The sequence below is a fragment of the Centruroides sculpturatus genome, unplaced genomic scaffold, assembly GCF_000671375.1.
Source record: "Centruroides sculpturatus isolate CEXI.00-Female unplaced genomic scaffold, Cexi_2.0 scaffold376, whole genome shotgun sequence".
Lineage (NCBI taxonomy): Eukaryota > Metazoa > Arthropoda > Arachnida > Scorpiones > Buthidae > Centruroides > Centruroides sculpturatus.
In genome coordinates this window covers 174,533-187,746 of record NW_019384863.1, presented here as the reverse complement: position 1 = coordinate 187,746, position 13,214 = coordinate 174,533, and the positions used below count along the sequence as shown (strand labels likewise).

Sequence of the window (13,214 nt, the reverse complement as noted above, 5' to 3'; positions counted from 1 at the left end):
TATTCTAAAATTGTAATAAAACTTTCATTCAATAAATTTGAGCCTTTGATTATAATCACACAATTTTGAACAGCTTTACTTTGTCAAATATATATGGATAACATGACAGGAATATTTGAAAATTATTCACAAATCAATTTCTATTGAAATTTCTATTTTCAAATACTGTACATACTCAAACAGACCCACTGTAGGTCTATTAATATTATTTTTTAATCTTATATTACTAATTTTTTTATTTGAGTTTGTTTCCAAATTGAAAATCAGTTTACATATATATATATATATATGTGTGTGTGTGTGTGTGTAGAGAGAGTTCTTTCAATAATAATTTAGAGCAATATTAAGACCTAGTTCAAAACCACATCAAGCTTTTAAAAGTGTACTTCTCTAAAATGCTACTAGCAAAATAAAGTATCTTTTAGAAGGATTTTTATCAGAATTTCATCTCAATTTAATTTCAATAAGCATTTCAATCATCATTTCTGGTACACAAGATGTTATTTTTCTTATTAATGTCATTAGAATCTTGTCTGATTAACAGTTGTATCTAAAAACTGTTGGTATGCATTAATGCTGAATCATTGAAAAATGTCTTCCTTATATAAACTGACTCCATCTTTTTTTCAAGAAAAGTATCACTGTAAATTTTAGGAAGACATATTTTATTTCAATTACATATTTTTCAAGATATTTCACATCTCATCATCAAATCAAACACTTACCAGTAAAGCCTTTACTCTTACTTAAGCATTCAACCTTCTAAATATTGGTTTCAAATTTCTGTAAAATTATTAACTAATGAAGTATTCTGGTTTTCAAAATATTACTATTGTTAATTAGTATAAAATACATTTGGCTTGTATTTAAAAATAATGAAAACATTTGCTCTTGTAATAAAGACTCTTAATGAAGAAAATTTAGGAATTTGAATTTATCATGAATTTAATATTTTATTCACATTGATGAAAAATTTGCAAAAATAGTCAAACATTAAACATTGGATATATTGGGGCATTATATGATTACAACATAATGTAATAGTAAGTAAAATCTCTACTGATTTGAATTTGAAGCTGCTCAAAGCCTAAAAAGCAATTCAAAATTTGCGTTCATTCAAATTATTGCTGCATTTTATTGATTCGTATATAATAAGATTATTCCTAAACACAAACCAATCAGCAAAAGGTTCAATTCATCATAGCGCTGTGCTTTCCCTAAATCTATGTTTGTTTGGTGCAATTTTGGCAAAAATATATCATCATTGATGTCATAGGCAATATCAACTCACAAAATTAATATAAAAATAATTTAAAAATACAGTAAAATTTGTTTATTTTTGGTTGCATGTTCCCCTTTCCCTATTTACTTTGGGTTAAAATGACCTCGTTTAACACTTTCATTTAGTGCTTTGTCATCTAGGAATGCATCCTAAGCATTAAATGAGGTCTTACTGTATACATACATACAGTATATCTTTTAAAAATGTATTATTTAATATTCAAACTATATAAACAAGAGTCACATTACTTCAATTCAAACTTCCCCTGAAAGCAGTTAATTATTAGATGACCAGCACAACTCCATTGCTAACAGAAAAGTATGACATACAGGAACAAGACAGTACTAATTTGAGGTGGAGTATATATATATATATATAATATATTTTATATTAAATAAATTAAAAATTGCAGTCCAGCATTGTGATGATGTCACAATAAATAATAGCTGGTTATTTTTAAAATTTATTAAATTCTAAAATTCCACACAATTTAAAGTTTAACATTTTTCTGATTTAATACATTGTTCAAAAACATATTTAAAAAAATTTTAGATAGATATTACACAAACAATCATGTCAATATACTGCCTATTTCTAGAAGCAACTATTTGTTCATTCAAAATTGTTAAAATTAAATTTTAGTTATAAGAAATTATGTAACTATAATGTGTAGTAATTATTTAGAAATATTTTTAAAATGTGTTAAAGTTTGTTTGATAATTTTTGTTAATAAGGTTGGTTTTATAATTTGATAGTGATTAAGTATTTTGATAAAAAATTTCATTCAACAGACATTGCAAAACTTTTTTTAAAAGTACTTATTGATATCTTTCATGAAACATAGCTCTTCAAAATTAGTTTTATATATCAAATGTTAAATTATGTATAAGTAATATTCTACTAAAATGATGGAAAAAATTTATTACATTGAAATTCACATTTAATAATGTAAGCCCTTCAGATCAGTGACTAATTGGTTAAGCTGGCAGTACCATCATTTACAATTATTTAAATCTATTATTAAATAAAATGTTTATTTGTTAAATTCAAGATGTCAAAAACCCTATTCTAAAATTGTAATAAAACTTTCATTCAATAAATTTGAGCCTTTGATTATAATCACACAATTTTGAACAGCTTTACTTTGTCAAATATATATGGATAACATGACAGGAATATTTGAAAATTATTCACAAATCAATTTCTATTGAAATTTCTATTTTCAAATACTGTACATACTCAAACAGACCCACTGTAGGTCTATTAATTTAAAATCCATTTGGGATATGGGTTAATTCAAACTATTTGGAGCAATTCAATTTGTGGGTTTATTTTTCTAATATCAGTTTTTGTTTGTGTTGATGTAAGTTAATATTCTGTTGTTCTGTTCAAGTTGCCAAAATATTAATATTCAATGTAAAGGATCTGAAGATGGAATGGTAAAATCCTAAGTACTTAATTGTATTAAATAGTTGTGACTCTAAACTTTTGATCACTTTAGAAAGAAATACTCAGAGTTGTTTTCCTGTTTTTTGTTTACAGTAGTCAATAGCTAAGAAAATATGATTTAAATAAATCTATGCAAGTTTATTCAAATCCTGTAGATTTTTTAAATGTAATTGGAATATGAATTTATTCAAGCCTCTAAAGTAATTTAAAACCTGTGGGTCTAATCAAGTGTGTCCAGTATAACATTCGTTTTGATTCAGTGGCGTACTGTAGTGGGGGCGGCAGGGGTGACCCGCCGGGCGGCACTTTTTAGGGGGCAGCAAAATTTCACAATAAATAATAATAATATCTCATAAAAATTTGAACCATCCTAATCTATATTTGCGTCGTGCCTACGATAGTGCTATTGTCCGGACAGTCCGGGAATCAGCTCGCCGTCCAGGTGAACTAGTAATTTTTTCATCCAAGGAAATCCTGCGTAACCTGTTGACCTTTTTTTTTTGCTTGTACGGTTCATTTGCATTCATATACACCACTGATATCCAATTTTAAACAGGTCGCTGCACTAGCACAGAATTTTTCATTGCTTGTTCTGTGACAAAACTGAATTTTAGTCTTTTAAGTTGAAATACCTAAATAAGAGGGCGAAATTTTCCTCCGCCCCGGGCGGCTGACACCCACGGTAAGCCATTGTTTTGTTTTTTTATTTTTGTACATATAATTTACAAATATAAAATATTTAAAATTAAATTCGATCAGCTTTAGTTCAGAATAATTATGTTGTGAACTCACCAATAAATCACATTCTCATTTTGTAAAATGAGAGGAACATTTGACTTGGTCAGCCTGTTATAACAACTAATTCCTGTGTCATATCCATGTGGACGTTTCCATCCTTCACAATTATTTGATAAATGTCTACACAAGTGTTTATGTTTAATTCGTAGTAAACAAGATCGAATTCTGTAGATAGTGGAATATAAAGTCCTATGAATATTCATAACTTGAATATATACTGAAATAAAATTTATATAAAATTTGTAATTATTGCAATAAAATTTTTGAGATATTAGATGAATTTATTACAGAAAATATCTGAAAGTATAGTATTTTCAATAATATCAGTGATAACTCAAATGCTGTACTTTAGCTCATATTGGCAAAGAAATACATTTCATCATCGAACTTGGCGCTACTGAAGCTTAATTTTCAAACGTTGCCATCCAATAGCAAATAAGTACAAACTTTTTTAACTTTTAGGTAATAATTGGCATTTCTAATAAATTTAAATTATCCATATAATATTTATAAATAATAATGATAACTTTTCTTTAAAAAGAAACAAATGAAATTACTCATTATGGGTAATAAACAGGTTAAGGCTGGATGAGGCTGGTTGACCGCTAGGTTGAGGCTGGATGACCACGCGGTCAGGATGGTAACCTACCGTTCTGGGGACTCGGGTTCAGTAGCGTAGCGTGGGTGTCAGCCGCCCGGGGCGGAGAAAAATTTTACCGCCTCCTTATTTAGGTATCTCAATTTAAATGACTAAAATTCAATTTCGTCACAGAATAAGTAATGAAAAATTCCGTGCTCATTTCAATCAGTCCGAATCGTAGGTGCGACAAAAATATGAAATGAAATTATTATTATTTATTGTGAAATTTTGCCGCCCCCTAAAAGTGCCGCCCGAGGCGGGCCGCCACTGCCCGGGTTCAAAGCCGGACATGATCGATAAATCCCCAGGAATTTTTGGGGGATGGTCCGACCGGATATGTCAACCCCGTTCTTTTTATTTTTATAAAATCCGTCCATCACCATTGTGGATCTAGCCGAACCCATAATGGGCTTGCTAAAACAGGTCCTCTTAGTGCCCACAGGGCAGAAAGCGTTAACAATAAAAAAAATACTCAACCTAGCAGAAAAATCCTTAATCAGCATCAAATCCATCCATCACTTACAATTATCAATAGTTTACAACTCCATAGCTAGGCACTAACAAAAGTAAGGTGATCAGACGTCCTACTGGAATGACTAAATGTCCCAATTTCCGCTTGAAGAATAAAAATATAAGGCAACAAGCTCAACAAGTTGACCTCATTGCCATCTGACGGTCTATCTATAAATATAATGTACGTGTATTGTACAGTACATTCATGAGCAGGCATTCATCGTAGTAGAAATGCGTGCTGAAGTATATTGCCACATCACGAGAGAATAAGCTTCTATCGGCAAATTTCCAGGAATAGTTTTTCCATGCCAGGTGAGCAGCCTGCGGACGAGAAACTTGAAACGAAAGGCGCGTCCAGAAAACAATGTGCAGGGATGTTTTAAATTTAACACATGGGAGAACCTAGCATTCGACAGGAGCCTCAAAATGACATTATACACTAAAACCCGGTGAAGATGTTTCCTCACGAGATGTTTCCCGCCTAAGTTGTTCAAATTCTTTGGTCCTGTTATTTCGCCTATAAGACGTGGTAAAAATTCCCGCGTAAGATGCGCAAGAAATGTTATAAAATATCGGTTTCATGAAGTAATTTTTTACAACTTAAAATGATCATGACTGTGACCAATAGTGTTCTCAGAAACTGCATGAATAGAGATCCTATAGTTTTGAAAGAAGGGCGACGTAACGTTCGATATTACTGAAATAGATATTACTGATAAACTGAAATACGAAATAGAAAATTTCGGTATAGGAAATCTATACCGAAATTTATGAAGTTAATTAGTTTAACGGCGCATACTAATGAACTTTAAAATTGAAATTTTAGAAATTTATATTACAAATGAAATTCGTTAAAACCACAGTTATTCAACTGACTTTTTTCTAAACAATCACAGAAATAAATTTATTTTGAAATAGAATAATTTTTTAATTCAAATTTAAAATTGTTTGCGGTTTAAATTTACCAGCAAATCAAAATTATAATTTCAATTTCCGGACGTTAAAAAGAGTGGGAAAATGGTTAAAAATCATTTAACTGTTGATACTAGAATCAAACTTAAAAACAGTATAAATAGACAGTATCCGTCTGATATCTCTACTTTCTAACGAAGTTCTATTCGTCTTCTCATATTATAAGTACTGTACATGTGGGATGTCCATAAAGTCCGTATGCAATTTTAAAAACTTATAACTTTATTAGTATTTGTGACAGAGAAATTATGTAGAATGTATTGGAAATAAGAAAATCTATATTTTTTATTGTTTTATTTTATTAATTTAATTAATTTTGCAGTGGCAGCACACTTCTAAAATCTCACGGGACAGTAAAGTGCGTGCACTTTAGTGTCCCGTGAGATTTGACCTTTGTAGTTATATAAATCAAATACTATAATGTAATATAATAGAAGGGTTAGAAGTAATCTATAAGATTACTTCTAACTCTTCTATTATAAGAAATACGTAATCTATTAGATTATTTCGTACGAAATAATCTAATAGATTACGTATTTCGTACTTCTAATACTCGACATATAAGTCGACATAAATTTAGTACAAGATATACGCTGAGAGCATACAATTAAGTTTCTCTTGATTTAGAAGTAAAAATAGTATTTCGCATTTGTCAGAACTATTTATAAAATGATTAATTTTATACGTACCGTACATAGATACCATACATAGGAATTTACCAGAATAGAATTATATGGGAAAAAAACTAGTTCTAAGTTGCCACTAGATGTAAAAGTTTGGTTGTATTTAGAAGAAACATTATAAAATGTACTTATTTTCTTGTAAATAACGAAAACAGTTTATGGAAATCAAATCATCGATGTAAAAAATTAATCGTAAATCTATAAATAATCTATTATAAAATATATTATTTTGAAATTACAATTAATCAAATAATGAAAACAAATTATCAGTAAATTTTATATAAGATTAATTTAAAATGATGCATTTGTATTCCGCTGAATATAGCCTACTAATACTAATTTTATATCTGATCACGATTTTTAATGTCCGAATGCCCTCCACGAGTTACTGAAAAGCAGAATTTACATTTCACTTTGTCAACATGATCACAGACTTTTTCAAAAATGGATAATCCTTTTTTAATTCATCAGTAAATGCACGGTTTATTTTTGGCATTTTGGAGATTAAATTAATTTAACGCGCACTACAAAATAATCGCAAATGCCGACTAGCAATTTGAACTCGACATGCGAAACGTGCCAGTGTAAGTTTCAGTCATGTTAACTCTAATTGAAACAAAATAATTAAAAAATTAAATAAAAACATCTAGATCTCATAGGCTACATGCTATAATAAATTAAAAGTACTTAGATCTAGATATAAAATATTTAGATTGGCAACAGGGAGTGTAACAGAGAGAATATTATAGTTGCCAAATCGCTATTTTAATCGAGGCTGTGCTATTTTTACTTCTTGTATATTTGGCATTTTTGAAATTTTACTACATAACCAGGATAAAATGACAAACTGGCTGGGACGAAAGGACCACATTATCAAACCGGGACTGTCCCGGTCAAAGAGGGAGTCTGGTAAGCCTATGTAATAGTAAAATAAGTAAATAAATTTGCATTTTACTGTTTTATTTTATTACATATGATGAAAATATATTTAGGAAAATCATAGCTTATCCTCTGATACATTTAAATAGCCATAGAAATTTAATCCAAATAAAGACAAACATATTTTTAAAATAATTTATTAACTTTAACACTACATAAAGTGTGCTATACAATTTTACTTGATTCAGCATAGTGAGAAATAGTATTTGGGATGAAATATTTTTGAATTTTTTTACACGAGAAATTACATTTCTTATGACACTCTCATTGGCTCTACACATTTGGATAATTTATATAATCTTCTGCATTATCAAAAATAGAATATGAATGAAGATTTGTTGATGGCCTACTACACCTGTCCTTTGTTTATATAGGTTTAAAATATTACTAACAGCACAGTACAGTACTTAAATCTTACAGCCGATTGCAGAGACAGGGTCGCTAGGTCAAAGTTCACGCGTTTCCCATAGTTATTTTACTTTTATCACTTAATTTTATTTTTATAAGGATAAAATTGTATTGAAACGAACGATTTTTATCCAAAACGTTATGCGGAATAACAAAAGCTCAAATTTACGAGAATTAAAAATTTATAACTATATTAATAACGGCGTATTGAAAGCGTTCAGTCGGCGGACGTCGCGCCGCCGAGCGCGTACCGAAGAATACCGTACAGTACGTTATCGTATTAGATTTTGATGTAATAAGACAATCCAAACAAAAACATGTAAGATGTAAAAAATTACGCCAAGTAAAATTTATGACAATTTGGATGACAGTCAAATTTTTCTTAGGAGTTTTTTTTTTTTTTGATGAAAATAAGCTTGCCGCCTTTAAGCTGGCAACACTGTATTTAGCAAATATTTGAAAGATCAGTACGATATGGAGTAAAAGTGTTTTTTTAATATTTAACTCGTTTAAATGAAATTTGTTTTATTATATGTGGAATATATTTGAATGTGACAAAAGGATAATGAGTCACGGCAGTTCAGCAAGTAAAGTTGGAGAGATATTCACCGCAGCTGGAGCAGCATTCACAAAATTAGGAGAATTGACTATGCAATTGCATCCTGTATCCGAATCTTCTCAATCAGGAGGAAAATGGACTGACGAAGAGATTGAAATGTTGAGAGTTGCAGTGAAAAGATTTGGTGATGATTTAAATAAAATCAGTAGTTTTATTAAAAACAGAACTATTAATCAAATAAAAAATAGCATGAAGAGAAAAACATTTGAAGAAGCTGGTGTACCTGTTAGAAAATCAGTAGCTACAATCAAAACGTCACAAGAACAATCACGAACTCTGACATCATCCACAAAATCTGTTGAGATGACCCTTAATATGTTAAATGCCACTGAACCAGAAGTAGATGTGGAAAGTTTGGGAGCTTCGTCAAAATTAGATTATGATAGTTCATCTGAGGCACCTTGAACTAAAAAAACAATAAGTTTTTGCATTTGTTATCTGAATGCATTGAATGATAGGAAGACTATTAATATGGATAAATCTGTCAATTGTATCAGATTTAAATTTGATTATAAATTGGAGAATAAAACTGGTGTGACAAATTTTAAATTTTTTATTTCTGATGATTGTTTCTATTTTTGTTTGAAACATTTTTTAATGTTTCTTTGTACAAATTAAATTGTAATAAAACCTTAAGTGTATTTATCAAGTGCGAATTACTACAGTGAAACCTTGTTTATCCAGCTTAAACAGGGCTGGACCTAACTGGATGGCCAACAATCCAAAACATTTGTTAATTAATATGTATATATTATATATATGTTACAGTGAATGTGAAATTAATAGTTCATTTTAAAACAAATTTACATTCGATGATATACTCTTGCTAGTGAGTTTGTTAACCTTTATCAGCTGAAATCGTGAAAAGTAAATTTAAAATAAAACGAAAAAAATCTTTTAATTAATGTTTTTATTTATTGCAGCATGTCAGAGTTATGATATTTAGAAGTGTATATAGTGCCATTCTTGCATTTACTTTTATAGTCTAATATTTCAAAATTCAAGAACATTTGAAAAAGCCTTATCCTTATTGCAAGATTGGGCAGATGTAATCATCCTTAAAGCAATAGTTATGTCTAAGGAATTTCACATTCAGCAATTAATTTTTCAGGACAAGCCAAAAATTGAGATCTTGTGAATACTATAGTACAGATTCACTGGTTACTTTAGTGAAAGTGTATATTCACTGATCATTGCTTTCACTGTAACATATACATTTTATTTTATTTTTCTAATTTCATCATCATAACAACAACTTTCTTTTAGATGTCATATTCATGGTGTTTACTTCACAAAAGATTGAAGGTAGCTAAAACTCAGAAAAACAGTAGTAGCTATGAGTGTTGAGTGAATAATAACTCATGAGGTTACAAATGATAAACTTATTAACATATTGATTGCCATGAGAAGCACATTTTTATTCAACATGAAAGTAGAAATTTTTTATAATGAGATTGGAGGGGACAAGTCCCCAGATGAAAGGTGATGACACAGAAGGAGATGAAGAGTGAGTTTGTTCATTCATCACACTGGTGACCCTTCACCATAGTGCCACTGCTGCTGATCTTAGTTTCCTGACTGTGCTGATCCCTCACAACTCCACCTAGAAGAACAGTAATTCCCTACTGTGGGTATGCAAAGAAAAAATAATGGCAGATGTACTATAAGAATATTGGAATCTGCATTAAGGCCTTTTGCAACTTCACATAACTTGAATTCAAAAAATTGATCTGAGGTTTAAATACCTGTATACAATTTATTATTAGTCTTTTTTTATTAACCAACTCCAAAGAGCAATAGTGTATAAGTAGAAAAGTGGATAAAATACCAAACACTAAACATTTTTGTCTATACAAATAATCTTTTAATCTTCATCAATTTAGTGGCCCTGTGTACTTTCTTTGCCATGTCACTACCATTTATTTATAGTTGCAACAAGTTTAAAATACAACTATATGAAGTACAAACATTTTTCTAATGTAAGGGGTACAGTTTAGAAAAATGGGCTGCCAAGGGGTACACAAGTCAAAAAAGGTTAGGAACTGCTGACCTAGAACCCAATTGTACCATGACAAGTTGGATATGTGGGCTGACCTCTACAAGTTGAAGCTATTACACTTTCAAGAATGGATGTCCCAAAAGGCCTCATGAACTCCACCTAGACCAGGGCTGCCCAATTTATTTTGGAGGCAGGCTATAATTTCAATTACATGTCAGCCAATGGGCCACCTAGTAAATCATACTTGCTTACACTCATGATTCTTCTATAAATGGATAGGTATTTGAATCAAACAAAGCTTTAAGTTGCACATGTTTTAATAATATCTAATAAAAAATACATCAATGAGACCTAAGAAGGAGCTTATTAGCTAATAATTTTTCAATATTTGGTGACAACAATTTAATTTTAATACACAAAAGTCAACTCAAAACTAATAGAACAAGTGTAATAAATGCATAAGTTAGGTATTAACAGTAGCGTGGTGGGTGACTCAAGCCATAGTTCATACATGATTGTTCGACCAATCGATCAATCATGTAGCGGTTGGCATTATTGATAGCATGACAATCATGCATGGTGACAGCCGACTACTACTGTAGGCAGACAAATTCAAATGTGTTGGCAGGCCACTTTGTGGCCCGCAGGCCTGGGTTTGGGCAACCTTAACCTAGACCGAAGAATTCTGTGACAATGACTTCCATGACTCACCTGGAGATTGCCAGATATTGAAGTGATACTACAGGTATTTATCATCATGTGCAATATCTGTAAACTCTCTTTCTCTCAGCAATAGGTGCATAAGGGAGAATTAGACTTATATTTTTAGTTTGTGATTGTACTTGTTCGATATGCTTCAGAAAAAATAAATGTTCGTTGTTCAATAGTTAACCAATCTAAAGTGCATTACTTCCAGGTTCTCTGTCTCAACTTCTTCCTCTGTCCCTACCATCAGTTCCCCCATGTGACCGCTCACGCATTATTGGAAGGTTAAGAAAGGAACCTGTCACTTTTCTCACTCAGACCTGACCTGATGGGCACTGTTGGCTTTTCACATAACAATTCAAAAAGACATTTCTTGATTATAATATAATTATTAGAAAATAAAGTTTTAGTTTTAAAATTATTTTGTATTTTTATGGATATTAAATATATACTTTTAATCATTTCAGATACTTTTTACATATTCTAAATAGGTTCAAAGTATTTTTAATACTGGTACTTTGAAATATTTCTACACAAAGAATTCAGTATTAAAATTTACAAGTGCAATATTTCTGGTACCAATTATCTTCAAATACTCTACCTTCTGGTACTTAATCTGATTATGTGGTATTTATATTTGAATAGTTGTTCTGTCCAACTCAAGTTAATATACACACCTTAAATGGAGATTTACATAATGTATACATTAATTAATAATCACCCATTAACAAAACATATATTAATTGACTAATTATATTCAATGTAGAAAAAGTGCAGTGATCTTTCAAAGACTAAATAAATGAGATTTTGATTAGATTCAGCAAAATTAATTTATTTGCTTATGCAAAACTAATGTAACAAAAGGAAGGATGATTATAATGCAAATTAAATTGTTCACATTATAGCTCATTATAATTGTTATTTAATTAATAAACTTTTTATAATGTAACTAGCTGCAAGGATCCGCTTCGCTGGGCAAAAAGTAACGATAGTGAAGATTAAGTGGTCCGTATGGCCATTTTTGAAAAAAATTTTTTTTTTGAATTTTTGGAATGTTTTTTAGGTCCCCAAATTTTTTCAAAATTTTTTGCCCGCGCGAAAAAATTTTATCGCGATTTTAATAAGCCTTTGATAAGGTTCGATTAAGGCTTAATTGTTTTTTAATGGGAGTTTTTTATCAAATTTATTTCATGGTTCCTAAGTTGTAGTGCACGGATTTTCCTTCGCTAAAGTTATATAAAGCTAGTTTCTGATGTCAAAAACGACCTCCGATAGTTTTTTAATTTTTTTAATTAATCGATTTTTTAATATATTAATTTAATTAATTAGGGGGGGTCGGAAATCGCAATAAAATTTTGAATTTTTTAAAAATATTTAAAAATATAGGTGTCGGTCGAACTCACCCTACTTTAAACCTTTGACCTCCCGCGGCATATATGAGAATGTCCCGGGAAATCCAACTCCAGCTGTGTAAACAATGACTTATCGATGTAAATTTCACAGAAAGGCGAGACAAAGGAAAATAAAATTTGAAGCTTTTTCTTCAAAATTAACGCATTTCTTTCGTTTTTTTTTCAGTTTTAAGTATTTTTAATGTATTTTATTAATTAAATTAATCTAATATTAATTTAATTAATGATCGAGAATGAAGGGGTTAAGATAATTACATTATAGCTAATCTTACCCGTTTTCACGGAATGCAAGAATTAGGTCCCCGTTTCCAGACTAATTAGAGAATTTTTACGTTTAGTCAAACGAACTATTTTCAACGTTTTGAATCGAACCAATATTCGAATTTTATGTTCGAATTTAATTCGAACAAATTCCAACAAATTCGAACAAAACATTCGAAATAGAAAGCCACTTTCAACCACTTCAGCCTCATATCTCCCGCACCCTTATATAGTGCTGTGCGATGCATCGATGTGACATCGACACATCGATGTTTTTGTTCGTCGATGCATCGACCTTCCGATGTTTTTGAAACATCGATCCTGAATCGATGTTAGCAATATGTGAATTTTGATTCATCGATGCATGCAGTTCATTCTTTGTTCCTAGTGTTACCACCTGTTCGGTTTTCACCCGGACAGTCCGGGAATTTCATAGAAATTGTGAAATTGCGATGAAACAAAGTTCTTGCAAATATGTTTACAAATTTACACTATTTTAACAGTGAACGAACTCACACTCATTGAAACTCATCC

At 30.5% G+C, this 13,214-nt stretch overlaps 2 protein-coding genes across 4 annotated transcripts in view; one reads left to right on the top strand and one right to left on the bottom strand.

Annotated features, from left to right (window-relative positions):
- The window catches only part of LOC111630715 (probable cysteine--tRNA ligase, mitochondrial), an 85,567-nt gene extending 80,797 nt beyond the window's left edge, over window positions 1–4,770 (bottom strand). Inside the window, exons 1-2 of one of the 3 annotated variants that reach the window (XM_023374859.1) lie at window positions 3,818–3,934; window positions 3,524–3,746 (exon numbers count right to left, since the gene is read on the bottom strand). In XM_023374859.1, the coding sequence (XP_023230627.1) occupies window positions 3,524–3,732 (209 nt within the window). In that variant the 5' untranslated portion in view covers window positions 3,733–3,746; window positions 3,818–3,934. Of the gene's footprint in view, window positions 1–3,523; window positions 3,935–4,692 lie in introns of those variants that run through there. The other 2 variants (XM_023374861.1, XM_023374860.1) reach the window with 2 other exon arrangements.
- Window positions 4,771–8,121: 3,351 nt separating this feature from the next.
- Window positions 8,122–9,938, top strand: LOC111630716 (chromatin complexes subunit BAP18-like). Its single transcript, XM_023374862.1, has one exon. It carries the CDS (start codon window positions 8,217–8,219, stop codon window positions 8,706–8,708), a length of 492 nt encoding a protein of 163 aa, XP_023230630.1. The 5' UTR covers window positions 8,122–8,216; the 3' UTR covers window positions 8,709–9,938.
- Window positions 9,939–13,214: the final 3,276 nt, after the last annotated feature.